Below are 26,840 nucleotides of genomic sequence, written 5' to 3' on the forward strand. Positions count from 1 at the left end.
GGAAATAGCACCCTCCAATTCTGATTAGCCTCTTGTTTATACTACACTGTGGTGAGCTAAGCCTGCACTGGCTCACTTAACCCTTCTGCAGGCACGAACGCTGTAACTCCTGTGTCCCTTGGAGAAAGGAACACCTCCCTCCAAAGTGTTACCAAGAGACAGAGAAGTGATCCTGCAAACTACCACCACCACCATGAAGACATCAAATGTTCTTGTTCTCATCTTGGTCCTGCTTTACATCAATGCCAGCACAGAATGGCCTACGCACACAGTCTGCAAAGAGGACAACTTGGAAATATATTACAAAAGCTGTGGTGAGATTTTTTTACCATTTCCATTTTCTTTTTAGCTGCTCAACAAAGTTGTTCTTATGCAGTGAGAGACACTTATAAGCCAGGCAATGAATAGAAGGTTTATATTCCCAAGTCAGCACTGGGTTTCTCATCTAGAATATTTTTAGTCTTTCAAGTATAGCTAGTTTTGGTTCACACACACACACACACACACACACACACACACGAATCTAACTGTATTTAAATAGAAGACAATAAAGAGGAATAATGTAACTTAATTCAGAACAATAAACAGCTGTCAAAACCCCAGTTCAGCATGAAAGAGAGGACTAGGATTTTTGTCTAGAAGTTAGGTTAAAAAAAAAAAAAAAGAAGAAGACCCTAGATCTTTATCTTTGTTACTCCTGAGACAAAAAAGGCTCTTCAATGATCTGCTGTTTTCCTAGTATGAGATGAGGCTGTGGTGATATGCTTTCTGTCCTCTCACTTGGAGTGACAAGAGACCAGTGTGACAATGGGAAGGATTCATGTTCTCTGTCACTGCCATCGTGCTTCGCAAGACCTCAGCAGCAGCCCCTACCAGAGGCATTTCCCAGGGATCATAGGTTTTGTTTGCTCTTTAAATCTGTAGAGAAGAAAAGGAGCAAGTGACACTGAAATTGACTGAAAATGAATTCACTGAATGGTGCCTGCTTTCCACCTCTTTCTTTGCTGGCCTTGTGCCTCTCCTATTGTGCTGATCTGCTTTACAGCTGGGACAAAGGGAATTAGATTCACAGACGCCTCATTCATTTTCTGCACGTGATGTGAAAAGCGATTCATGGCAAACGAGCACCCTAGAGTTTGTTTTTCCAATTCATCCTAATACAAAGGGTTTTCCCGGGGGCTTTTTCTCCCCTGTAGCTTTCATGCATTTTTGCACACCCATTAGAATAAAGCCGGTGAGGGACAAGAGAAGTAAATAAATATTTGTAATGCTATTCTTTATTGGCCTGCTCCCAGGAGACTAAAGTCAAGCTTCACATACTATAAATGGGTATAATGCATTAAGAAAATATTTAATTAAATATTGAATACAAGCTTTGGCATAACCTTTATTTCAGTAAGAATTTATTGCATAAATGAATTCTGTTCACTCAACAGGTCTCAGTTAGCACGAGATGCTTTGACAATGAGGCACAGGCTCAGTTTGAGTCAATTCAAATGATGATGAATTTGTCTGCTGGCATGTGCCAGTTAAGGATTGCCTCTTACTATGCACACCACTGACCTAGCTAACAATATGCATTTGTTTAGAGTCATTTGTTTCTGTCACTTATTTGGGTTTGTGAACAGAAAGATAAGAGGTACATTCATTCAGGGGGAATTCACAGCTTGAGAAGCACGAGCCAGAGATCATGAAGGTCAGGTCCTGCCACTGAGAGTGATTTTCTGTTCTCCTGGTCACAGCTATGGGAGATGAAGAGATTACAGAGACATAGAATGCAAGAATTAAATCAGATTCTTTGTTTGAAGTCAGATCCCTTGCTCCCTTACAGCTCTGTCAAGATTCAAGTTGTTGTAACTCACAACTGCCATCACAATGTTCTGCCCTGCCTTTTTCCAGAGGCTACCATACCTGTAGAACCAGACCCGGATGCACCATTTGCATCTCTGCTGACCCAATTCATAGTCTGGTAGTTTGCATAAAGGAGAAAAATATAAGATGTTTTGGGTTGAGCCCAAAAATCTGCAGGTGGGGAAGATAAATCCAAATACACTAGTCTACATCCCCTTCAGAGAAGACACTGTTCTTACTGAGCTCTCTGGCAAGCTTATGATGGTCCCAAAGTTGCTGATCACCCTTTCAGCAGAGGGGAAGCTTTGTCCCTACTTCATTTCAGTGTAAACTGTAACTAGATGGACAGAAAATAGCTTCATTTTTCCTCTGTGTCCTGCCAATTGTTCTCACCCAGGAGGAAACAGACTTGTTAGTACCTAGGTTTGACAAGTCCCTTTCCCAACAAACCTTCTCATGACAAATTTTTAATATCAGCAAACACAGAGTCAATTCTAGGCAAGTGCCCATACTCTTCAGCTATTTCAGGAGAATACTGCCCCATATGTCCCCCAATCTGAGAAATCCCCTTGATATTTCTTACTCCATTGAAGGTGTCAGCAGATGACTCATTTTTGGGATACAGGAGCCACAGTGAAGTAACTAGTATGAAATCTTGGGTAAAGTATTCGCTGTTGCCAACAAGAGGGTCAGGATTTCAGCTCTATTGTTGTTACTATAGACTCTAGGATGTTGTCAGTGAATTAGGGTTGAATCAAGTGAAATACAAGGAAGTTGAGAGAAGTACTTCACAACTTTATTTCTGGAGCTGAATGCCCTCTATCAACAAATTAATAGAGTTCAGTCTGAGCATATAAAAGGAACCAAGTGCTCATTTTTGCCTTGCAGTTTATCAGATCCTCTCCTATAATGCAGTAAAAATCTGACTAAAGCCAAAAATATGACCTAATATAACTGTGATTAATGCAGCAGAGAAATTTAGGTGGATAACTGAAAATAGAGAAAATGTAGCAATCTCCTGTAGCCAGAAGCAAATCCCAATGGCCTGTCACAAGCAATTGTTCTAGCTGCATCTGCCCCTATAACACATAAGATACAGACATGTGTCAAGTCCACAACCTCAGTCCATGCTCTGGATACTATAGAAAGGATCCCCATTCCCACTAAGCCACGTCAGACTAAATGTTCTATAACCAGGACCCCAAGACATGCATCAAAATAAAGGGCTAGACAAGATTCTAGTGATAAATATAATGCAGTTGTAAAAGAGTAATCTAAAAGAAATCAGACAAAAATTCTCAGCAGCAAGTCCATGGTGAGAAAGTCAGGCTGAGACATGGGTGGTCTAAAAGTAAAGTAAATAGACAGTGTGCTGCCTCCTTTGTATAACCGCAGGAGACATAACTCTGAGACAGTCTATAAATAGCAAGACATTTCCTATCAGGGCCACTCTTCCTCCCAGGAACAAGTGACAAAAATGAAGGAAGATCTCAAATGACCACAAATCACTTTAGAAACCTGGGCAGAGATCCCGAGACAAAAGCAGCACAGGTTAACATCTCTGACTGAGAAAAGAGAACCTTAATTGGCAAGTCTATGCATAGAGTGAAAAGAACCTGCTACACAAATGGCCAATTCCTATCCCTTTTAAATTTCAAGGTGATTTTTACCTTAATAATGCCTTTGATATTGCCAACTACATTTTAAAAGGCAATTGTCTGGGAAGGGAGGGGCAGGTAGGCAATGGTAACAGTGCCCCAAGCAGGTTCCAGTGCTATTTGAGTAACAAGCATCCACTTGGAAGTGCAAAGTGTAATGCAGTCAGAGACTAGAAAACATAACTCCTCAACACATCTACAAGCACCTGCTTCTAGATCACTCATGTAAGCCAAATTGTCTTAATTAGCCATGAAAACGTTCTCACTACATAGTGTTCAAATGGGATCCCCTTCATAGGGGAGAGCAGGTGATTCCTCCTGCAGACACAAGAAAACCATTTTCCAACTATTTTTACAGCTCTTTCTTGAAATGTTAGTTAGGCCTACATCAATAAATCAATGTTTCGGAATGTCAGGTTTTGTTTCAACCAGCAAACCCAGATCACTACTCTCCATGATTATTAAAGTTCTATGTTTAGATTAAGACTCAGAAGATTTCAGAGCTGCCCACTGCCTGAAACTGTAGATTTCTTGACAGTGGAGCAAAGGAAACTGATAAAGTAGAAGGTTCTTAGACAGGGTCTGGACACCATGGACCATTGAGGACTCCTTGCACTCCCTGTGCAAGGGAGTAAATAAGAGGGAATTTCAGGGAGATCTTCAGGTCAAAGTACTAATATTTGAAGATGACATCTTCAGAAATATTCCCAAGGCTCAATAAAACACTGTTTAGACCACATGGGATTTTAAATATCATAGAAAAACACATTTTCCCATTGTGATTTTGCTTGCTTTTGTTTTTTCATCTGAAGCGAGGTTAATAGCCACTAGCTGTAGTTTCAGGAGAAGGAGCAATCAATCAGTATTCATTTCAACCTCCAGAACCTAAATATGAAATTGGCTGCACCCTTTACAAGTTTTATATTTGTGTATCTACAGATTAAAAATAATAAAACATATTTACAGATATGGTTAACCATTTGCTTTAATTAATGTCTTCTGCTAGACAAAGACTCTGGTCATGCAGTTGTTTTTGGTGACAGAGAGGAAAGTCCAACTGAACTTATGTCCAATGAGCTCCATGTCTGCACAGTTCTATGTCACAGTTCGAGCAGCATTATTTCTACAAACCCTTTTCCTGCCCTGTTGTGGAACAATAGGAGAGAGCAGCACTGCCCACTTCAGTACACACTTGCACTGGATTGCATTTGCAATTAGAGAAGCTCTCATTTGTATGGCTTTTCTGTAAACTTGTGAGCTTGGGTTTGGATCTCAGTGAAATTGCCACTTGAAGTCAACAGGGTTCTTCTGGTGTAGAACAGGCTCTGGTCAGATAGTGCTGTATAGACTCCCTTATGTTAAACTCTGTTTTGAGGGAACTTTTCAGTGCTTAAAACAAAAAAGTGGAGGCAGAGACTAATTAGCTCACAGTTTCCTGATGATTTGTCTGTCCATGCTAAATAGTTTCAGGGTCCTGGTCACACACTCAGCCCATCATATCCTTTCTCCTACATACTGAGATATCAAATATACTATTTTTCTTAAAATGTGTTTTTTCCTTTTTTGAAAAATAGACCAGTAACACCTATCCCTGCTAAATCAGCATTACCAACTTGTAAACAATACTGCTAAATTGTCATCATTGCAGCACTAAATTTACAGCACATCACTTTCTGTTCTCTGTGTCAGCCACTTTAACTTGTCTTTTTTCCTCCCTGACCACACATTTATGTCCTTTAGTTAAAGGCTATAAATAATCTGATAGCTTTAGATGGGAAAGAAAAGTCTGCAAAAAAATTCTCACCTCATGTCTCCTTAGGGCAAAGATTCTTCTAGACACTTGGTAAAAGGGGTTCTTTTTCCATTATTCTTTCGGGTTTTGGCAGACAGATTGAGCCAGATGCTTCTCTTGGACTTATTTATTTATTTCCCTCAAACAGTCTCCAGCAATTGCTTCTGCTTCTAAATTATTTAAAGCCACACGACACCAGCTCCCCTCTGATCTTTTGTTGCATAGATTGCTAATGGGCAAACAATCAAAGAACTTAAGAATTTCACTTGAAAACAATTTTTTGGTTTGTTTACTCTGTCCAAGCCACCTTAATGTCATCGCTTTGCTGCTGTACTCATCTGGTATAACTTACTTATTCCAAGGGGAAGACCAGATGTTGACATGCATATTTCTGGCACCAGATCCTAACAAGCTGAAGCTATCAGCAGAATCAAGGTAGCATAGTTATGAGTGCACATGCAAATTTTCTTTTAAGATTTTAGTCCCTCCATGAATTAGAACTGCCCTATCTATTTCATTCTCCACTTCAGTAGAGGGGATTAAAACTTTCTTTCCTATGTGAACTCTTGAGGTGGTTCTGAATATTATTTTACCCCATCTTTCAGAGAGAGGAAAGTATTTAGTAAGTTTTAAAATGTAAATGGCATAAAGGAGCAGGAGACAATTTCATATCTCCAAGGTACTCCGGCAAAAACATTAGATTCAGCATCTAGACTTTAAACCATTTAGTAAAATCGATATTAACGCTTCCAGTGAGATTAGTAGTTGAGAAAACTAACCTCAGCTGAACCTTTCCCACCAGGCTTTAAATTTTCTCATCTAATTTAGTTCTCAATGGTTCTCTCACAGTGCCAAATTCTTCACCAAATCAATTAAGGTCCTGCACCACAGACTGCAAAAGAGGATTGTTTATGTGTGACACCCTCTCTTGCTTATCTCCAGCTGATAAATCTAAACTGATTGGCATGTTTTTCACCTATTGACTTTTGATATTTCTTTGGTTGTTGTAGACACTGAATCACTAAAGTAGTCATAAGCAGGAGGGGTAACAGCTCACAAGGCAAGCCATAAGAAAATGTGTTCTCCCCTTTGGAAAAAAATAGGAGAGACATACCTAAAAAGTAGTATATTGCATTACTACTAGTAGTCTAGAAGTAGTGTGGGCAAGGTAGCACTGTCATTTCCTTTTGGATACTGAATTTGAATCTTTATGGAGGGAGCACTCTAACATACTAAACAGGTTAGTCACAGCTATTTTAACAGTTTGATAAAAATTTGAGATAAGCTCCTGTATTACACAAAGCAAAAATTGCCAAGAGGCACATTCACTGCATAAAGTCAGGAGCAAGAACAAACCACAGCTGATGATGTGTGTTCCAGTGTAAATCTTTCTCTGTAAGCCTCTGAAGCATTGCTTTGCTTTCTTGACACTGCCACATCATCTCGCTTAGAGCTGCCATCAAAGCCTCAATATATCTCTGTTCCCTACTATGCTTATAAAGTCAGGAGATCAGGTTCTTACAGCAATTAAACATTCCTCAGCAAAAATATCCAAAATAATCTAAATAAAATGAACATACCTCAAAAATGCAAAAAACCACTTCAGCATTATTGTGTGTTGGTGTCACGGTACCAAATTTAGTGGGCCTATGGCAACATAAACCTAGGGAGAAACAGTGGCCATTGCGGACAAGATGTCCAAATGCCCCATACAGATTCATCACGTGCCAAATCCAAAACTTTTGATCTGTTACGGGTGCTGCTTTTAGACTCATGAGAACTTCCAGTTGCCAAAAGCTAGGATCTTGAAAACTACCACAAATTAATTCAACGCTTCAGTTTCCTCTTCACCTAAAGATGGATGGCTCCTGTCAAATGATTCAGCAGTGATGAGGCAGGTGGGCACCCAGTTAGTTTTCTCAGCAGAGGGAGCATGCCATTTCAGGTACAGCTTACTGCCATGCTCCTGTGGCGGATTTCAACCCATCCTGGGAAAATGGGAACATTTAGCCATTTATATGCTGCTGATTACTGTTCTGTATAATCAGCAGTATACCCTGCTATCCCAGAGCATGGCATGTGTCTAACAGCAGGACAGTTTCTAGTAACGTTTGGTTCTATTTCTGACACAAGCCTGAAAGTCTGCTGTGAATCCCCAGTCATAATGGCAGGCACTGATGTCCAGAGATCTTCATCTCAAGTAGGGCAATAAAAAAAAAATTATTAAAAAAAAATATGTGAGGAGAGAAGAGACATCTGATTAAGAATACAGGCAGTTACTGTATCCATCTTATTCGTGCAGTGCATGGTGTTTTCTTACCAACAGAAGAACAAAGACTTTCTCTCTCTAATACATTCCCTGCTGGGCCCAAATTAATGCAGTATTTTCTTGTTACACTGCTGTAGCTGAAGCCTGCCCTGTCTGCCTTTCTCTCTCAAGCTAACTAGGACAAAATAGGATTATCAAATACAGATATGTATGTGCTATCTCTCAAAGCCAGCATCTTTCAGTTTTTGTCCTCTTAAACAGGCTTGGTTAAAGTTTTGTTATACCACACAAAGCACAGAAATCCCCCTTTCCAAATAGCACCTCTGGCAAAAGCAAGGAAAGACTCCAAGAACCTTCAGACACTGGGCCTTCCCTTGAGCCTCAGCAAACAGCTCTTACAAGCCTGCTCTCAAAGAAAGCTGGTTCAGGCAGGAAAAGACAGGGAGTCTAGGAGCATGTCTTTGGCAATGCTGTTTATGCATGATAGGGATGCCTCCATCGCCAAACACAGCCCTCCAGCTGCAGAGAGCCCCTCATACCTCCTGTCATTACAGGGGCTTCCCTCTAACTCATCATGTTAGCCTGGTATCAGCAAATCTCTTCCCCACCTGACATTTGGAGAAGCCTTCTGAGTTACTGTTTCTGAATATTTGTGTATTTGGACGTCATATACTCAGCAAAAAGTTTTATTTGAAACAGCAAGAGATGAAGTCTTTGTCCTTTATTTAAACTAATTTTCTAAGACACTGGAATCACCTGGCTACAAAACTAAGGCCATAAGTACCAGCCAGTAATGCCTGTGCCTTAATCTAGCCAAGAAGTATATAACGGATCTTTGCATTACCAGTGTTCAGTCTTCTTGAGAGAAGAGTGGAAATTACTTAACTTGTATAAACACTTATTTTTTAACCCATATTTTAAGTTTCTTTTGCTAGTTCTCTGGGCTTTTTTAGCTTATAGATTATACTGAAACCAAATCTTTAGGCTTCTCTCTACAGTCATGTAAGTTTTTTCAGAAAGGAAGCAAAATTATTCACTCCATTAATCATCTCCAGGAGTTTTGGGTTTAAGCAGACCACAAGTTGATATCGCTGTTTGCAAAGGGGAACTCACACAGTTTGTAACCCTGGGACATTTAGGACACGCAAACTCTCATCTTCCATATTCCTTTTCCTCTGTGTTGCCTAAGCAAGCCAGAAAAATTCGGGTGATAAAGGATACAGTGACTTCTGCAAAGGAGGCCAAAGTGCCTGTTTGAACAAGACAAAAGCCTGAAGCTGATCATAGCTAAGGCAAGTGTCTCGGGATGAAGCATTCTCATAATAAGGTAGACACAGCCAGCATGGGTCTCACAATTTATTCTGCTTTCCTCTGAACAGAGGGTCATTCTGCCCCTCCCAGACACACCTGAAAGTGGCAATGACATGCACTGAAGGCAAGCCCGAAAGGAAGTTCTTTAAATTGAAGGTGCTCAGGGAAATCTAGATGCATAATCAGAAAGCTGCTAATTCACCTGATGCTTCTTTCTCAGTGCCTTATAAGTAGATTCCAGTGTCAAATATAACCTTGAGCATTCAGGTTAATTTATTTAAATAGACATTAAAGATAAATTGTTGAACAAATACATGAAGTCTGAAATCCCAAACAGTTCCTCATTCTTTCCCTCTCCTTTCATCACCTTGAATGCTGTAAAGACTAATGATTTAATTTTATTAGCAGCTTTGAAGGTGAGGAGTGTTGGGTAATTGCTAAATACGTTTCTTCCTTGTGCTAATTTCCAGCTCCTCTAGCATCAGTCTGTCCTTATTCGACCCTAGCCAAGTGCAGCTATGTCATTTCATTCAATTCTGTGGCTTATCTGCTCCTAGAAGTGTTATTTTGAAATACCCAAAGCTTACCAATTTGGAGAGTCTTTCCACCACTCCAGGGCTTACAGATGTGGACTCTCACAAGCACTGCTCATCTGCTTGCTGCTGCTGTTCAGTCATACGACTGATTTTCATGCTCATAAGGAAACAATGTGATTTTAGAGCATATTCAGATGAGAGTGAAGCCAGTAGAGGATAGTTAACAAAATGGGGAGAGGAGAGAGAAGAATAAAAGAGAAAGACTGCTATACACCAGCCCAGCAAAATTCCTGTAACAGGTGCTTCCCATCTGGCCACATAGTTTCTATAATTCCCAGTTAGTCATCTAGGAGCTCAGGCTGGGAGGGACAGAGCCACAGTGGGTTAGCACATTATCATTCCCAGCTGTCTGCTTCATCTCGTGCTCTGGAGATCACCTCCCAGAGCACAGGAAGCTCTGAGGGCAGTTCCAGCTCACAGCCCTGTGGCTTTGTGCACACCCATGTTCAGCAGCGGCATGAGCTGCTGGCCCCACAATTGCAGTAACTGGGGCATGAAAGTGAGTTCCCATCTGTTGTCCCCGTCACTGGGGTTACACCACTGTAAATATGTCTGAGATAATTTACCTATGAACCTTCTGCCAAGAAAAAAGGCGGGGGAAAAAAGCTCCATGAAGAAAAGTTCAGGAACTCATCTGGGCCTCTAGGCTGTACTACACACACCTGCTCAGTCCTCTAAGAAAAACCCAGGCAAACCCATCACTGTGAGTACCTCGAAAGAGGCTGAAATCTTGCACTATGCTGCCAGTGCAGGTGGTATGCAAAGAAAACCACATCCCAAGTAAATACAGCAACAGACCTCCATCAGGGTACCACCAGGTAGAGTGAAATGGGAGGTGGGATGCATCACTAATACTGACATATAAGGGATGATCAGTAGCAAGATGCCACGTACATCCCAAATTTATCTCTCACAAAGCAGTATTGTACTACAGAAGCCAGTCTTCAGCAAGAGCTGTACATTCAGTGCTAGATACAGTGCTGATGCTCAGCATCAGCCACAGCATCAGGTTCAAATAACACATGTAAGAGATCTTAGAGTGCACTGATTGTTTACAAAAGTCAGAGACTTGTTCCTTTCTCGGAGAAGTTGCCTGAAAGATTTAGAACCATGTAGACAGAAACTTGAGTTCAAATGCTACTCCCAGGCACCTTCCTACTAGCTGCAGATAGGTTGCAGCATGAGTCCTTCGCACTAGATACACAAAGAATGCCCTTTTTCCCATCAATAATCAGATTTTCACTGATAAACCTCGATGCGTTTGCAAAATTTCCAGCAATGTTTTAAGTGTTGGTAATATATCAAACTGAACTGGAAAAGCAAAACTCTGTAACCAGTTGAAGAGTTTCTAGCTTTAATTATGGAAGAGGGAGCAGATTGAAGGGAGTGGGTGGAAGGAAGTCTGGGAACATACAGTACTGTGCACCATGAAATGTTGCAGGGAAGGGGAAGGCTGAAGGGCAGCCCCACGTATTTTAGAGATTTAACAGTAAATGTTATTGCTCTGCACATGTGAAAGACATAACATGTATTTTTTTCAGTCTAACCAGCTCACTTCAGATTGAGGCAAACACAGAAGAATAAGTATTAAACCTCCATAAGAGACACACAGTGACTCACAGTTGTGCATCTGAGATGAAACACAAAAATGGCAATTGCTTCGAGTTGCCTTTGCCACAGGAGGGACTCTTCACCATTTAAAGAAAGAGGGGTATGGCATACTCCCTTAGTGCATAACACACAGGTGAATTTACAGACATCTTCACTGATCAAACTGCAAAACCCCACTATTTTCATTAATTTCCTTTTTAGCAGCAACTTTTCTGCCTTCATGTTTTAGAATACAGACTCCCTGGCACCACAGCTTTAGCAACAGAGCCATTCTTTCAATTGATTTCAGCAGGAGGCTTCCACCTCAGTACACCACAGCATCTAAGATGCTGGATTGCAAAGCCTTAGCATGAATTTCCACAGGGAGATGGTCAGAAAACTAATTGGGTTTCTTTTGACAGTGGAAAATTTGACATTTCTCAGCAACAGAATAACAACACAAAATCCAAGTGCTCCAATTCACAAATTTTTCCGGAATTTCTCATGTGAGTGCTTCCACACTTTCTTCCTCTCCGGGGACCAGACAACACTCCTCTGATATCAGGGTCCTATGCTGCAACACTAGCAGTGCAGTAAAAGACATCCATGGCTACAATGCACCACGAAATATGTCATCTGTTAAAGGAGCTAAACCCATAGAAATAAAACAGACACAAGACATCCAAAGCAAAATAACCCTGAGGTCAGGGCCATTGTAAGAAGTCCATGCTTTCAGAGAAGCTTGGTTTCATGAACATCCCCTTTCTACCAAGTTACTGATGAGAAATTTTGAAATAAAAATCAATTTCTAGCTCTAACGCCATGATGCAATTTGTTAATTAAAGCACAGCCTATTCACTCTGAAAAGAGAAGAGCATCGTATATGTTGCAGTGCCGTGTTTGACCATAACTCCTTCTGGAAATTATGGAACTAACAATTTTAGTAATTTGATTACCAGCACTATTTGTAGACCTCAATGCTCAAGTTGTTCTGAATTTAAGCAGCTGCTTCCTGAACCTTTTCATCGCGCTACACACAAAACATAAACGAAAGGGGTTCTTGCAAAACTCCAGAGGAAAGCGGAAACCAAACCCTGAGAGATGGTAGAAACCGGAGGGGAAGCAGGAGTAACGGTCCCAGAGAAAAGAGAAGTTTGACATGCTTTCTGGCTGGAGTAGGAAACTGTTCTCCTAACCAATTCCAACAGCTTCTGAAACTGAAAAAAACGAAGTGAGAATTGACAGGAATGGGGAAAGGGAGAAAAGACAACCCTCTGACTCTGGTCTGACTGATAAACAACTCCAGGCACTATTTGTCCCAAGCAGATTATGCAACTGCAGAGACTGCTTTAGTGGTGTGGAGGACAAAATCCAGCAGAGAGACACAAAAAACTGTTCAAAATACAAGTGCCTTTTATCTGTCCCTTTTAAACTGTTATTTTAATTTACCACAACTTAGGGCTTGAGTACTACTTTCATACCACACTGATGATCTGAGGGCTCACAGAACCTGGCTTAGTTAGAGGCCCCCAGGTCCTCCTAACACTTTCATTCATTTCACGATCCCCTCTAAGCAATCAGGTTTCAGTCACGCAGACTTGCTGGCTGCCAGCTGCTACAGCTGTGGGGCACTGCTGCAAAACAGGGCTAGGCTATGGGGATGCTAGCTCAGCCTCATAGAGGACACTCGTGACTCAAGTTTCACCACAGCATCAAAGGAATTCTCCCAACATGTTATTTTCAATTCAGCAAGAAGACTAGCCCAAGCAACAATAACTTATAAAACAGAACTGTTCCCAAGTCTATATTTGTCACTACTAGCTCTGTGTAAACCAAGGAACCTATGGCTGCTTCTGTACATGCCACAGTTGCTTCTCTTTTTTCCACAGAGAAGGAAGTTGCATGCACAGGCTGGCTGGAAAGCCATGTTGAGGGACAAAACTATGCCTAAAGCAAGGCTTGAGGATCAAGATATGTTTCCAAAGTGGCCAAATCTTTCACCTCCAGCCACAGTTTTGGAAAACACTTGCACGTTCTGTTGGTTGTGGCAGCTGAGCTCTCAGTTTTTGCTGCTGCCTGTCACCAGAGAGTGACACAACGACAAGCCTTCAGGCATAGCATGAAGTCTCCTGGAGGCTAGCAAAGAAGAAGGTGGAACTGGTGGGAAAACAATTATGTTTATACAAGAGTTTTAGAGCTTGATGCAGAGGAAGGAATACTGAAGGAATACTGGCAAGAACCATGTTCATACAATTATCAGTCAAAGGGCTGGCTTTGACCCCAGCTCTGCTAAAGTCTCCCAGAAAAGGAGAAATGTAGAATATTTCCTGGGTTAGAAGTATCATGGGATGGTTGACGCAGCACAAAGTACTGCAGTATATCAGTTACACAATTTTATTTTCAATTTTGGACCTTCCATTCCACTTCAATATTCAATTTCCTAATTAGCCCCATCAAGCCCTCTTGTGATATGAATCAACTAAAAAACATCTTCATAACCAATTGCCCATCAGTACTGAGGAAGGAATGTCAGTGTACAGTATCTGGGAAGAGCAGCTGTACTAAGAATTCATTGTTGAATAAACATTTACTACCCACTACTGAGAGGAACTTGCTTTCTTTGAACTTGGCTCATTTTCCTACACAATAGGTTTTAGTCTCACCTGAGTGTGCTTCAGATTGAAGAGGCAGGAAGGACAGAAGTAGCTAAGTAGCTATTGAACACAGGGTATGGGAGCTTTGAGCACTTCTTGTAGGATTTTTAAGGAATACGTAATTTGTTTTTTATAACACTTTTATGTTCTATTGCTTTCTTCTAAAAAGTCATTACATTTCATTAAAGACAGAACTTTTTACCCACTGCTTTGTGTCTTCAAACAGATCCCCAGCAAGATTTTGTTTTCAGCATTGACAAGTGTTCTGATGTCGCAACCCACACCTTTAACATCAGAGCTTCAATGGTCCTAGGTAAGTGAATTGCTATTTTCTCACACCGTAAACAGGTAATTCATGTGTGAGTGCTGGTATTAAGAAGTAAGCCAGGGCAAAAACCTCCCACAAAGTATGAATGGGCTTCATTTCTTAGAAATTTCAAAACCTATGCAGGGCTACAGAAATGTCAGTTCTGTTATCAGCTCAGCCCCAGACTATGTATGTCACCCTAAGAAGGTCATATCAGCCCCCAACTCCTATTCTTCTCCTACCCTTAATTTATACACATGGATAGCCAGGGTGGGGGGTTGCTGCTCTAGAGCTTATCTTCATAGCTAAGACTTCTAGGGAAAGTCTTGTTGAACGAGACAGCTACAGCATCCACACTCTTCTGTCAGCACCAGCAGTGTTCACCAAATTGCCAAAGCTGTGACCCTTGCAGGTAGGAGACTGAATGGACTCCCACAGAGCAAGGTGGGGACAGCCCTCTGCCCCTCCTGAGCATACAGAGAAACATGCTGGGAAAGTGCTAGCCTGAGGCAAAAGTCGTGCCATCAGTTTACCACCTGCAGTAGCTGAAATTATACCCTTCAGCACCTGACTGATCAGCAATAAAAGGTCAAAACTGGGTGCACAAGTTAACATTAGTCATAGCTTGTGTTGTGATCCTTGCACAGAAAAACCAGCCACCTTCTTGCAAACTTGTTGTCCCCAAGCTCACCTAGAACCTCTACTGCCAGAGCATAAATACGGAAGTGCTGCTGTACATTCCTGATGCTAAAAATAAATTTGCGTGCCAAGTGTCTTTTAACACTTCGGAACACTTCATTGTATGCTAAGGTCTCCCTTCTGTGAGAATGCTACCCACTTGCCAAGGAAGCATCAGTTTTTACGTGGCTGCAAAGTTAAACAAGTCTGCAAAAATCACATTAAAAGCATTTGTAAATATTTTTCCCACAAGTCAGAGTACAGGCCCTCCCTCTAAATCCAGTAGCTTCACTGGCTCTGTCTGTGTTAGCAAGCCAGGCACAAGCAGGCAACCTCCCGGCACTGCCTAGCTGCTCTGCTGGTCCCTGGCACAAGTTTGGCTTGGGCCAGCTACTGTTTTCCCAGGCAGAGGTTACAGGTCACAGGTTGCTCCCAGGGACCCATTGGATATGATCCCTCTGCTAAGGACAGCAGAAAATAAAGTTTAGATGTAAGGATGTAAGATCGTTGTAAGGACTACTAGATATGCTAGTTGACCTCAGAGTCAGAGAATGGTCATGGGTGTAGTTTATTTAACAATAAAGATAGTGCTATTATGTTCCTTGTCATATACCTTGAAGGGCTTAGAGACCTGTTGCTTAAGCATGGGTTTCTATGTATTAGGAGTTCTCAGTGAGGAGGAAAAATTTAATAGCTCAAACAGCGGGGGAAAAAATGTAATCTTTTTTAAAATAAAGTAATAAACCTGTTTACCCTTGCACTTTCTCTGAGCTCTCTTTCTGCTTTGTGTGTAGGACACGACATCAAGGAACTATATGTGAAGCTTCACCTGATCATAAATGGGAAGACAGTCTTAACCTACTCAGAGACCCTTTGCGCGCCGGGTCATTCTAAGCTTATTTTCTGTGGAATGAAGAAAGGAGGTAATTTAGGTAGCACTCTAAGTGTTTGATGGCTGCTGAATACTCCAAGCAGGATGCACCCGCTGTGCTGTTGAACTGCACCAATACATTCTAATGTTCTGTTTACTTCAACAGCATGTTAATGGATGACAGAAACACAGTAGGACAGAGACGTTTTAATTTAAGAGCCTGCTTTTCCCCCTAACCTGTTTTTTTTCTTTTCTTTTAATCACAGAATATTGCACACACATGGGATTTCAAGTCCATAAAAAATAACTGTGGTTATATGACCCCATCTAATAGCAGAGAGGTTCATAATCCCTATTTATGGGCATGTAGTTGTCATGTGAGCAAGAACTATGACAAATATAAAGACTGGTTCTGTAAAAGAAATGGCTGAGCAAACAAACAACCATTCTGAACATGTTCTTCACTATTAAGCAAGTAACACTTCCTGCCCTCAAAGGATATTTTCAGCTCACTTTAATAGAAATTATGCTTGAGTAAGGATATTTGAACCAAGATACTATTTGATTCCATCTATGGTTTGCACCTTGTTCCTGCTCAGCATGTGCCTATGTAGCAGTCACATGAATTCAGTTCCTGCTAGTTGAACTGCCAACCAGTGAAGACTTGCACTGGTTAGTTTACAATGGTATTAGCTGCCCCAAGAAACAGGTATCTTTGGTCCCTTCTGCCACAACGCAGCGTAGGTAGTGCCAAGTTAGCCACGCTATGTTTGGAAGAGCTATGGACGTTAATAACCACATATCTTAAACAGTTATTCTTAAATCCCTCTTACATCATTATCATCTCTTTAGGCTGATTTTGAAATAAACAGATAGAGTCACAGGGAAGTTTGAGTTGTTAGAGTACCAGTTAGTTACAGAAGCTCTGCTTTCCTTCCATCCACTTGCATCTTCATCCTGATAATGCTACAATAACTCATGTGCAAGAGTTATGAATTTAAAGATCATGCACAGCACTATTGTTAAGACAGCTTCTGGAAAATGACTAAGACATTTCACACAGCACAGAACTATCATAAAGAATAATAGAGAAATGCTGCATGAGCAACCAATTATGTAAATCCTGTAAGCCAGAGAGACAAAAAAATTAAATTCAGACATTTCTTCAATTTTGTATTGAATTATAAGAGGAAAAAACCCACCCACAGACTCACTGAAAAACTATCTTATTCTGATGAAGTACTAAACATCTCTTGGAGAATACATTAAGGAGAAGTAGAATCAGCCCTGAGCTGAGCACAAACTGCTATTCACACATTAAGCCACAAAGCCAAAACCTCCTGGGGTTTCCAAGTCCGTTAATCTTGAACTGACAGGTGATTGTTTCTACTAATTGAAGTACATTATGATATAAACCCATAGTTGGTTCTTTAAATAATACTATGTATCTTCATTTAGAAACATTCCTGCCTTTGTGCAAGAACCTCTGCCACAAACTTTTTAATACACACCCTCTCTTTCAGTACCTATTATTATTTAGTAATTAAGTCACAGTGGGAAAGAAGTGAACTTTCTCAGACTGAGGTTCAAACTGAAAATGTGGTATTTCTTAATTAGTTGACAGTTGATTCCAAAACATGTTTTAGGACACAGAATTGAGCTGAAGACCAGTTTAGGACAATTCAGGCATAATTTACCATATTAGCACAGCTGTAAATCTGACCTAATACCTATGCAGAAAGGAAAACATGTGGATGGCCAAGTATGCAGCCTACAGGGGAGCAGATAGCCCTTTCAACTGAAGCTTTTCATGGAGAGCTCCTTTTTCCCTGTTGTACAGGCAACATTTTCAACATCTAGCCAGACCTGACCTGAGTTTAAATATAGTTTCACACAGAATTTGCTTGTCTTTCACAAGGAGGCCAAAAATTGGCTGTTTCTCCCTCTCCCAAAATTAGACAGAACATCATCCTGCTAGAGGCTTCGTTGATCCACTCACTGGTGTGGAAGAGCAGAGCAGAAGTTAAAAGAAAAATAGACTTATAAGAGCCAGGTGTAGCAAATTCTTGGGTGTTTGAGGTTGTTTTCTTCTTTTTGTTTATTTTTATTGTTATTTGCTCTCCTATAATCCTACAGTTTTTGCCATGACTGGAAATACTTTCTGTGTTGGAAAGACTTAATATAGCTGGAGGTTTCATGTTCATCATAATCATACAGTATTTACTATTTTTGTTAAGCAAAGGTCACGTCTGGCACTACTTTCTAGGACTTCTAAATAGGATTCTAAGATCTTTTTCTTTGAGCTATATGCCTGTTGCGAAGTTGTTAGCTCAAAGGTTGCAGGGAAACTGGCCATTGTCCATTTAAGTACAATAGCAACAAGACTGCTAAATTCTTTGAGCACAGCATGAACTCAGGTCTTCCTCTTTTTTTAGTAGAAAGTGGTGGTTATTCCTCATTTCCTTCAGAGAAAACAGTTACATAAAATTCAACAGATTTCCCAATGAAATCACTAAAATCAGAGTAAAAGACCCACCAGGATAATATTTAGCAATGTGCCAACCACAACTTGCATGCTTAAAGAAAGTTTCCTGACAAAAAGATAGCTGCATCCTCTGCAAGTTTTCTTTCAGGCCCAACTGACAAAGGCAGCATCAGAGCACTTGCACAATTCCTTGTGCACACTCCCAAACCATAGAGAAACCCCCACCTTGCTTCAGATCTCCATTCTTTACATTATTGTAGGTGTTGCAGTGGTAAAGTTTCTAAAATAGTATTTGTGAATAAAAGTAGAAAACACAACATGAATTACAAAACCGGCTATTACGTTGAGAGTTTAGGTACCTGTTTCTGAGAAAGCAGCTACACCACAAAGCTAGGTCTTTGTGCCGATGCACAGTGACATCATGCTTAGCTCCTTCATCTCACTTTTTCCTCCCCAGTAAAGAAAGTGAATGCTTCTCACCTGGCTATGTATTTATATATGTTTTTCTCACTCAACTATACATCTATAGCTGGCAGTTATTCAGATCATTCCTACATCCATAAAACCTGCAGAAGCTGTGTGTCAGTTGCATGGGTGCAAGATTGTGTCCTAGAAGAACTCAAACATGGAGCATTGAAGTTCTAAAAATATTTAGAACATAGAAAAAGGAAGAGGTGGGTGCAGATGTAGAGGGTCTTTATATAGCACAAGAGTGTGAGAATGTATACAGATTTTCAGTGTAAGGGAGATTTGAGAAAGAGGAGTGAGAATTTCATTATAGGACTTTTTTCAGGAAGGAGAGGCGTCTTCATGATAAATGATAACTAGTAACTTGAAGCAATCCTCAGGAAGCTCTTACACATTTGAAAGCTCTGCTTCAGTCTGGAAGCTACTAAAGGCCTGACTAGTGGCAAAGAAAAGGACTAAGTTACTTCTGGTAAAAACAACAGTGAAAAGCTGCAACAAAAAATACAATAGCATCACCTTGAATCAGTGGTAAATTAGAAATATTTTCTAGGGTGCTCTACAGAAATCACCTCCAGATAAGACTTTAAGAAAAAGGGCTGAAAACACATCACTGTTGACAGCATGCTTGACATATAACATAACTTACTAGCAGACCAATAAAGAAACAGGAGATTTTTTTAAGTGGAAAAATGCACTCATGATTTATGCTCTTCCCAATGTTTGTACATTTTTTGCAACTACATTTGGGCTTTCTCTAAAAAGACCACAGAATTCTTTCAATGAGCTGCTCAGTGTTTGTGACAGTTACTGCAGCAGATGTGTTCATCCTCTTTCAATGGAGGAATGTAAAAACATGTGAATATATGGAGAAAAATGCATATAAATGATGCTGTGATAACTACACTCCTTAAGACCTTGGAGGATGTTTACACTTCTGAAATTATAGTAGAAATTCTCATGCAACTGGAACATAGAATGGGCTTTTCAAAATTTGCAAACAAGCCTTATTCAGCCAGTATAGGTTCTAAGGAGGTTGCCATGGTCCAAAGAGAATGTGAATATGAATGACAAAATTCAGCAGATCTATGAATCCACAGTATTTTCTGGCAGGTCTCAACTAGCTGAAAGAGAAATCTGCCCTTGATTTCCTATAATGACATACTTTCAAAGCAGCATAGCTTCCCTCTCCCCATTGAAGTAAGGAAGGTCACAGGAGTTTCCTAGAGGACTGGTTACAGAAACACAGAGTGGCTGAGGTTGGAAAGGACATCTGAAAGTAATTTAGTCCAGTTCCCACCTATTTCAAGCAAGGCCATCTACAGCCAGTTGCCCAGGACCCTGTCCAGGTAGGGTTTTTAAATATATCCAAGAATGGAGGGTCCACATGCTCTCTGGGCAATCTCTGCCAATGCTCAGTCACCCTCATAGTGAAACAAGTCTTTCCTGATGTTCAGGAGAAACCTCCTGTGTTTCAGTTTGTGCCTACTGCCTCTTGCCCTGCCATTAGGCACCACTGGAAAGAGCCTGGCTCCATTCTCTTTACAACCCCACTTTAGGTATTTGTACAGCTTGATGTGCTCTCCCTTAATCTTTCTGTTCTCTAGGCTGAACAGTCCCAGCTCCCTCAGACTCTCCTCATTGGAGAGATGTTCCAGTCCCTTAATCATATCAGTGGCCCTTCACTGCGCTCTCTCCAGTAGCTCCGTATGACTAGTAACTGTGAACCACTGCAAGAATCCTGGTTAGAAAGAGCTAAATAAGGCTATTGCTGAATCATAAAGCAGTAAACATGGACCTCAAACTGGACACACAGAACCTGTCTCCGTAACTGAAGGCTCCCTAAAACATAATACAGCCCATAAGAGTGACTTCTTTGATTACAAGGAAAGGCATACCTACAACACATCAGAGCAACCATAGAAAACTTAATGGAGTGGGTTGAGGCAAAGCCCCAAGACTGCATTCATCTGGCTACTTTATCACAGTGAAGTGTGTGTGAAAAAATAGCTTCTACCTACACTAGATGAGAGATTAGCATTGACATCATTTCAGAAGCAAATTTATGGCCTGATGACTCCTACTTCATTTTAAAATACAAGCTTTGCAGAGCGTGAATGCTGCATCTGTATTTTTACATTCTGGATGGCTTCCTGGGAGCCTAGGTGAGATCCTAATGAGCCATGTGATCCAAAGGGAATTTCCATGTCCCTGGGGAGAAGGACTTTGGGGAAGGGTGACTGTTCACAGCCCAGTTTCCTCTCCATTCCCCTCTGTTGCTATCCAAGATCTCCTCTGCTGCTATCCTCTGCTAGGCTCAGAGTTGTCTGAAAGATGGGTAGTCATACAAAGCTCTCTACTGAAAGAAAGGGGACACAAAGCATAAGCTTGCATGGTCCACATCACCCTGAGGGGGCAGTTCACAATATGCCTTAGCACACATTGACACACATACAGCCTAAGTCCCAAGGGAGTCACTCATCACCTAAGTCATGCAGTCTGCAGTGCCTTTAATTCCCATTTAGACTCTATTAAAGTTGTGAACTGAGAAGTGGGCTGTACTGTATTTTTAAAATTCTTGAGTCACTGCTCTCTGCAATGAAGATGTGTCAGACTCCTGGGCTCTTGCTTCATGTACAGAAGCAAGCAGTGATGCTGACTACTCTTCGAAAAGGAAAAGACTTCTTAGTGTCCAGTGAATTGGCCAGGGATGCAGAGAGGAACAAGTACAGTACAGGTGCTGTAGCATAGTTGATCATTTTGAGATTGATCAGCCAAAACATACTTATTCTATTCCCTGTTTTGGTACCAGGTTTTTCAGGGAAAGACTGAGTTGTTTTGCATCTTTTCCACCTCCCAGGATCATCAGGGCATTACATTAAGCAAACTTCTCATTAATGCAAAGGTGCAGAACACTGGTAATATCTGAGGTTTCTCCTTTTCCTAGCTTATCTTATAGTCATGATTCTTTCATAAAATTCTGTTATAAGACTAACATTTCATAACACGTGTGGGAAGACCTCCTGTGGAATGTTTTCCAAGCCCATGCATGGTGAGATGGACTATACAACATAAAGATGTTATGAACCTTTTGTCCAACCCTTCAGAAGAGACGGTATAAATCGACAGTGAGACTAGACTAAAACAACTCCCTAGAAATGACAAGCATCAAGATGCCAGCACATACTCATATAAACATGATGAAACACTTACTCCTCTGTCACTGTTAAAGTAAAGAATATTTCATGACACCTACAAAAGAGAATCCTTAAACAGTTCTTAAGACTTTTCCACGACTTGTGTGGGGCAAGTTGTGCAAGAAATTCTGAAATACCGAAACATCTACAAGTTTTATTTTCAGTCAAGTCTGCACAGTTTGGCCCAGTAAGCTATGAAGAAGTAGGAGGAACTGCAAAATAGCTTGCTAATTCTCTCCATTAATGCCAAAGTTGCCCTTTCTTCAACAGCAAAGAGCAAGCATGCCTCACACGATCAGGGAGATGAGGACTGGAAGGTGGAACTCCTGGGCTCTATTCCAGTCACCAGCAACACTTGTGATGACTTCAATACCTCATGTAACTTCTTGGTAAACGGTCCCTCAGCAGTGAGATAGACATGTTCTTATTACTTTAAGGTCATGTTTAGCAAGCAGTCAGAAGTCCTCCTCAAAAACTCAGCTCAGACTGGTTTTTATAAAAGTTACCAAAACAGTACAGTTCAGCTATTGCTCCTGCAGGTGTTTAATAGTTCAGGCTAAAGGACCTGAGTCCAGCAGTCCCCCTCCCCTTTCATTTCCCCATTTGAAGGATGCATGCTGACATAGGAACACCCACTAGTTTGCAAAGCCATGTCCCTCTCCTCCATTCAGGCAGGGGCTGTAGGTCCTTGAGTCCTTGCTTTCCCCACAAGGCAGTATACATGCTGATATTTCTCTCAGGAGGGCTGTTGTAAGACTATGTATACAGCATTTTGCAGTTCCATAACACTTGTCACTGGAGCACTTTGAAATTCAAAAAGAGAGTATCTATGATCAGCTGCTTGTTTCCTTCATGTGCTGCATGTCTAACCACCCAACACCATTGTCGTTTTTCAGAACACCTCCACTATGAGGGACCAGTCACACTGGGAATCAAAGAAATCCCACAGGTAAGTTGGTCACAGATGTGCTCCCAAGCTTTCCGGATGAGGTGTGGTCAGAGGACTACCAGCAATCACATCAGCACATTCCAGGCTCCCCTGGCTAGCACACTGGGTCTGATAGTGTTTTACATGACTAATTCTTTCCAATACGAAATTAAGTGGCTTTGCTTATAAAGCATAGGAGAGCCACCACTATCCAGAGACAGACAGATTTTCTTAGTATAGAAGATCTCCTGTACCAACACTGAAGTCGTGCAGCCATATAGATATTTAGCAGGCTCTCCCTCTCTTACTCTCAAAATAGCAAGATTGAAAAGAAGAAGGCACAATCTAGATTATCGAGGCATACGGTTGAGAATGTGGTGGAGAAAGGATCATGGTTACCACTATGAAAGCATACAGCTCAGGTGGCTAGTGAAATACTCCTTAGATTTACTAAGAGAGGCACAGCATGAGCTCTCAGATCTGTCTCAGCAGACACAAAACCTATCTCATAGGCCCAAACATGAGGTCTCAGGCCTGCTCATCACTGGATTGGTCCAGGTGCAGGAAAAGAAGACAGGATCAGAACAGGGTCAGAACAGGGATACAGAACAAAGATATGAGACCCAAAGAACCGGGCTTGCCAAGACCTGCAGAGGTGATAACAAGAATAGCTGGTTTCTGGGAGAATAAAGCCTCTATAATAGCTACCTTCTAATACGTCTCAATCTTCTCTTGGTAATAGAAGCAACCACAACCTTCATTTTCCCAAGGCTTTCACACAGGTAAATGGGCCCCCTTATGCAGGCTGTTATCCCGCCCCTACCAGCCTGATTCCCTAAAGCCTACACCTAGAGATTCTGCGTTGAGCAATAAGTTTTGATCTCTCGTACAGGAGTGCTTGAGCTCACATCAATCAACATCCTGCTCCAGGAGCAGCTTTGCTAATGCACTGAGGACACTTACATAGTAAAAACTCTAGACAAACTGAGGAATAAATCTTTAAACCAAGAGAAAGCCTAAGAAACATGCACACAGACCAGTAAAACTCCAGTTCTGGGCAAATTAGCTGAATTTGGAGCCAGAAATTCCAAGACTGTTCACAATCCTCTTTTAATAACAATTTTTCACCACAAGCAAAAATTTATTCTGGAGGAGAAAAAAAAAATCTAATTACTAATAAATAATGGAAGCTAGCTATTATGAACTTCCATGAATTCAACCATAAGCTTTTAGAGAGTTAATGTGATTGTGAGAAAGGGAATAGGAAGCCTTTTATGTTAATTAATCAATCAGACAAATAATACCTTCCTTCCGTGCTGGCAAAAAGGATTTATCCCTTACAGCAATTATCTCCTGATCATTGCAAAGAACAGCCTCATCTGAGCAGCCTGAGGGATGTTTGGACAGTCCACACTGCAATTACAACAAGTCTGTATTCTCATGAGCATGTTGCCATTGGGCCTCTCTATAAATTTGGATGTTACACTTAATCTGAACCTCTCTGTGGTGACACAGGCCAGATATTGTCTTAGGTATCCCATTGTAAAAGGCAAATGTCAGGAAACCTGACTCATTCTAGCCATGCCTCTTTCTACTCCACAACCAGAAGTGTTCTGAGCAGGGCAAGAGTTTTCTGTGGTACACAGCCAGGAGGTCCCTGCTGCCAAGCTCTCTGACTCCAGGTTTTTCTCCCCTCCATCCTCTAAAAAAAAAAAAACCCAGAAATAATTACTGCAGTGCCAGCAATATAGAGTGAATGAAATCTCATAAATAAGCTTGTCACCCCCACAACCCCCCACAACCAGTGCTTTGCCTTCTCCAAGAGTCTGGAGAGAGCAGTTTTGACCAAAACAAGACAGTCATGGCTTCTTTAGGGTTCAGGGGGTTTTTTGCATTGTAATGATACAAATTCTACCAAAAGCCTGAATTCATAATTTTAAATACGCAATTTGAAATTTAACTACCCCTTGTTTTATTATATAGGAATTCTTCATATATTGAGTCATCTATACACACACATCCCTCCAAGGTGCTCTCTTATAGAAATTCATATTAATAACACCGAACAACAAGATCCAAGGAAGTGAAGTGCCAGACAAATGAGCACCTCTTTGCTTTCCGGTTACTAAACAGTGCAGGCTATATTGTGCTTACTCATAAGAAACATGAGAAGTTGCACAGATTTGAAGGGATTTTTTATGCAGCAAAATATTTTTTTCCCCTTACACTGTTTGAGTTTTTAACTTGTGCTTGACAGCATTGATATCCCTGATGAGAGTATTTTGGCAGAAAATATGGGCAAGTTCTTTACCACCTCTGAAACATTTGGACCAGAAAAGTTTTGGAGGAACTTAATGGGAAAAGGGTTATTCTATTTCTGGGAAGAGGACTCAGAAATAGAAACAGAACCAGCTATTTCCTACTGATGGGTTAATCTCTTGCTTTGTTTTTGTCTCACACAGGGAGATTACACTATTTCAGCAAAGCTGACTAATGAAGATCATGTCACTGTCGCTTGTGCCGATTTTACTGTGAAAAATTATTTGGACTATTATTAGCAACAAACCAATTACATGAAAGCTACAGACTATCAAAACTATTCAAGCCAAGTAGGCTGCTTGCATGCTGATTCTGAAGAAAATAATCCCCACGTGGTGATTCTGATGGTGTTCCTCTTTATAATTCACTATTTTCAAGAATTTACTAGATCCTCTAGTGGTACCTTTTATCTCTAAAAGCACACTGTAGCCTACTTTTTTCTCCTAATATATACAGCTGTAAGTAGAAAGTATCCAATACCAGCATTTTCATCTTAGGATGAAAATAGCATGAGGTAGAACAGGCGAGAGCCTAAACAATTTTTTGCAGTAAGTTATGGAGGTATCCATTTCTAACACAGGCTAAAGACTTCATATATATATATATATATATAATATATATTATGCAGTTACAGCATTCAACATCTTAAGTCTTCTCTGGGGCCAGTCTGGAGATTCCACTAGCACAGATTTTGTTATAACCACAGAATAAAACCAGATAGGATGAACATGCCCTTTTTCCAGTGATCCATGTCCTGTCACTGGATTCGTATCACTCTAACCTTCTGGAATCTACCTGGAATTTTTTGTTCTTTAATGTCTTTTAAGGGACGTGTGAACCATTCCGTACCTAAGCTATTTGCTCTTCTTGCTTCTCAATAAATTCATAATGAAAGAACATTTTTTCTCATTTTTCATCATGATTCTAGGGTCTCTCAAAAGCTTAAGGGGGGGGGAGATGGGAGATGGTGAAGGGGAAGATTGAGGGGAACAAGTTAAATGAGCACATTTTAAATATAAAGTATCAGTCATGTTTACACATGTATTATATTCACAGAGGACAAACTGTTCCTTGCTTTGAGCATAAAGCCCCAGGAGAATTAACACATATTACATTGCAGGTGCAGCACATCCCCAAATCATCTCATTCCAAGAGCCTTTCACCTGGCATAGCTGATGGGTAGCTAGATAACCTAGGTAGGCATAGGGCAGCACATGGGATTAGGATCTTGAGTAGGAGAGTACAGAGACCCGTTTGGGATCCTTCCCTCTAGGGGAAGGTTTGGGAGTAGCATTGAGTTCTGATTTGGAAAGATATGGGCAGGAATCAGAGGCACGGGAGGGTCCTGGAGCTGAGCACAAGTTTACGAAGGATGGTAGCAAGCGCTGGGCTGCACGCCTCATCTTGAGAGGTGCATGTTCAGCTAGGGCAGCTGTGGCTCACATCTGGCCACACAAGAGCTTTGACACACGGCCTCCATCCTGCACACCCACATTCTGCAGCTCGAATGAATTCCTAAGCAGCAAGAGAATCCCTGCTGCACAGATAACCAACACTGCAGAGCAGCCAACAGCTAGCGGCAAGGAATAATCTCTTGCTTTCTTCCTGTCCAGCAAAATTCTCACCTGCTATCTCTGCAAAGGAGAGTAGTTCTTTGAGCCTTACTCATATAGGGAGGCTTACTGCTGCTGAACATGAGTCAGTAAACACCGTAAACACCGCAAGATGGGATAGAGCACATTTAACACACTGCACTTTCAGCCCATTTCTATTACACCCTGGTTTGGAAAAGAAAGAAGGCCAGGGAGGTCATCACAGCTTCAGCCACCAATCCCCAGATCAGGGTTCAACTCTTAAGTGCTGATGCTC

General features: G+C 41.1%; 1 protein-coding gene across 1 annotated transcript; it reads left to right on the forward strand.

Annotated features, from left to right (window-relative positions):
- On the forward strand, positions 1-25,867 carry LY86 (lymphocyte antigen 86). The gene is made up of 5 exons (XM_027654094.1): positions 1-314; positions 13,948-14,034; positions 15,501-15,629; positions 22,621-22,673; positions 25,115-25,867. The coding sequence occupies exons 1-5, from the start codon at positions 194-196 to the stop codon at positions 25,208-25,210; spliced, it is 486 nt and encodes a 161-aa protein (XP_027509895.1). The 5' UTR covers positions 1-193; the 3' UTR covers positions 25,211-25,867.
- Positions 25,868-26,840: the final 973 nt, after the last annotated feature.

The sequence above is a fragment of the Corapipo altera genome, unplaced genomic scaffold (assembly GCF_003945725.1).
Source record: "Corapipo altera isolate COAL_440 unplaced genomic scaffold, ASM394572v1 60, whole genome shotgun sequence".
Lineage (NCBI taxonomy): Eukaryota > Metazoa > Chordata > Aves > Passeriformes > Pipridae > Corapipo > Corapipo altera.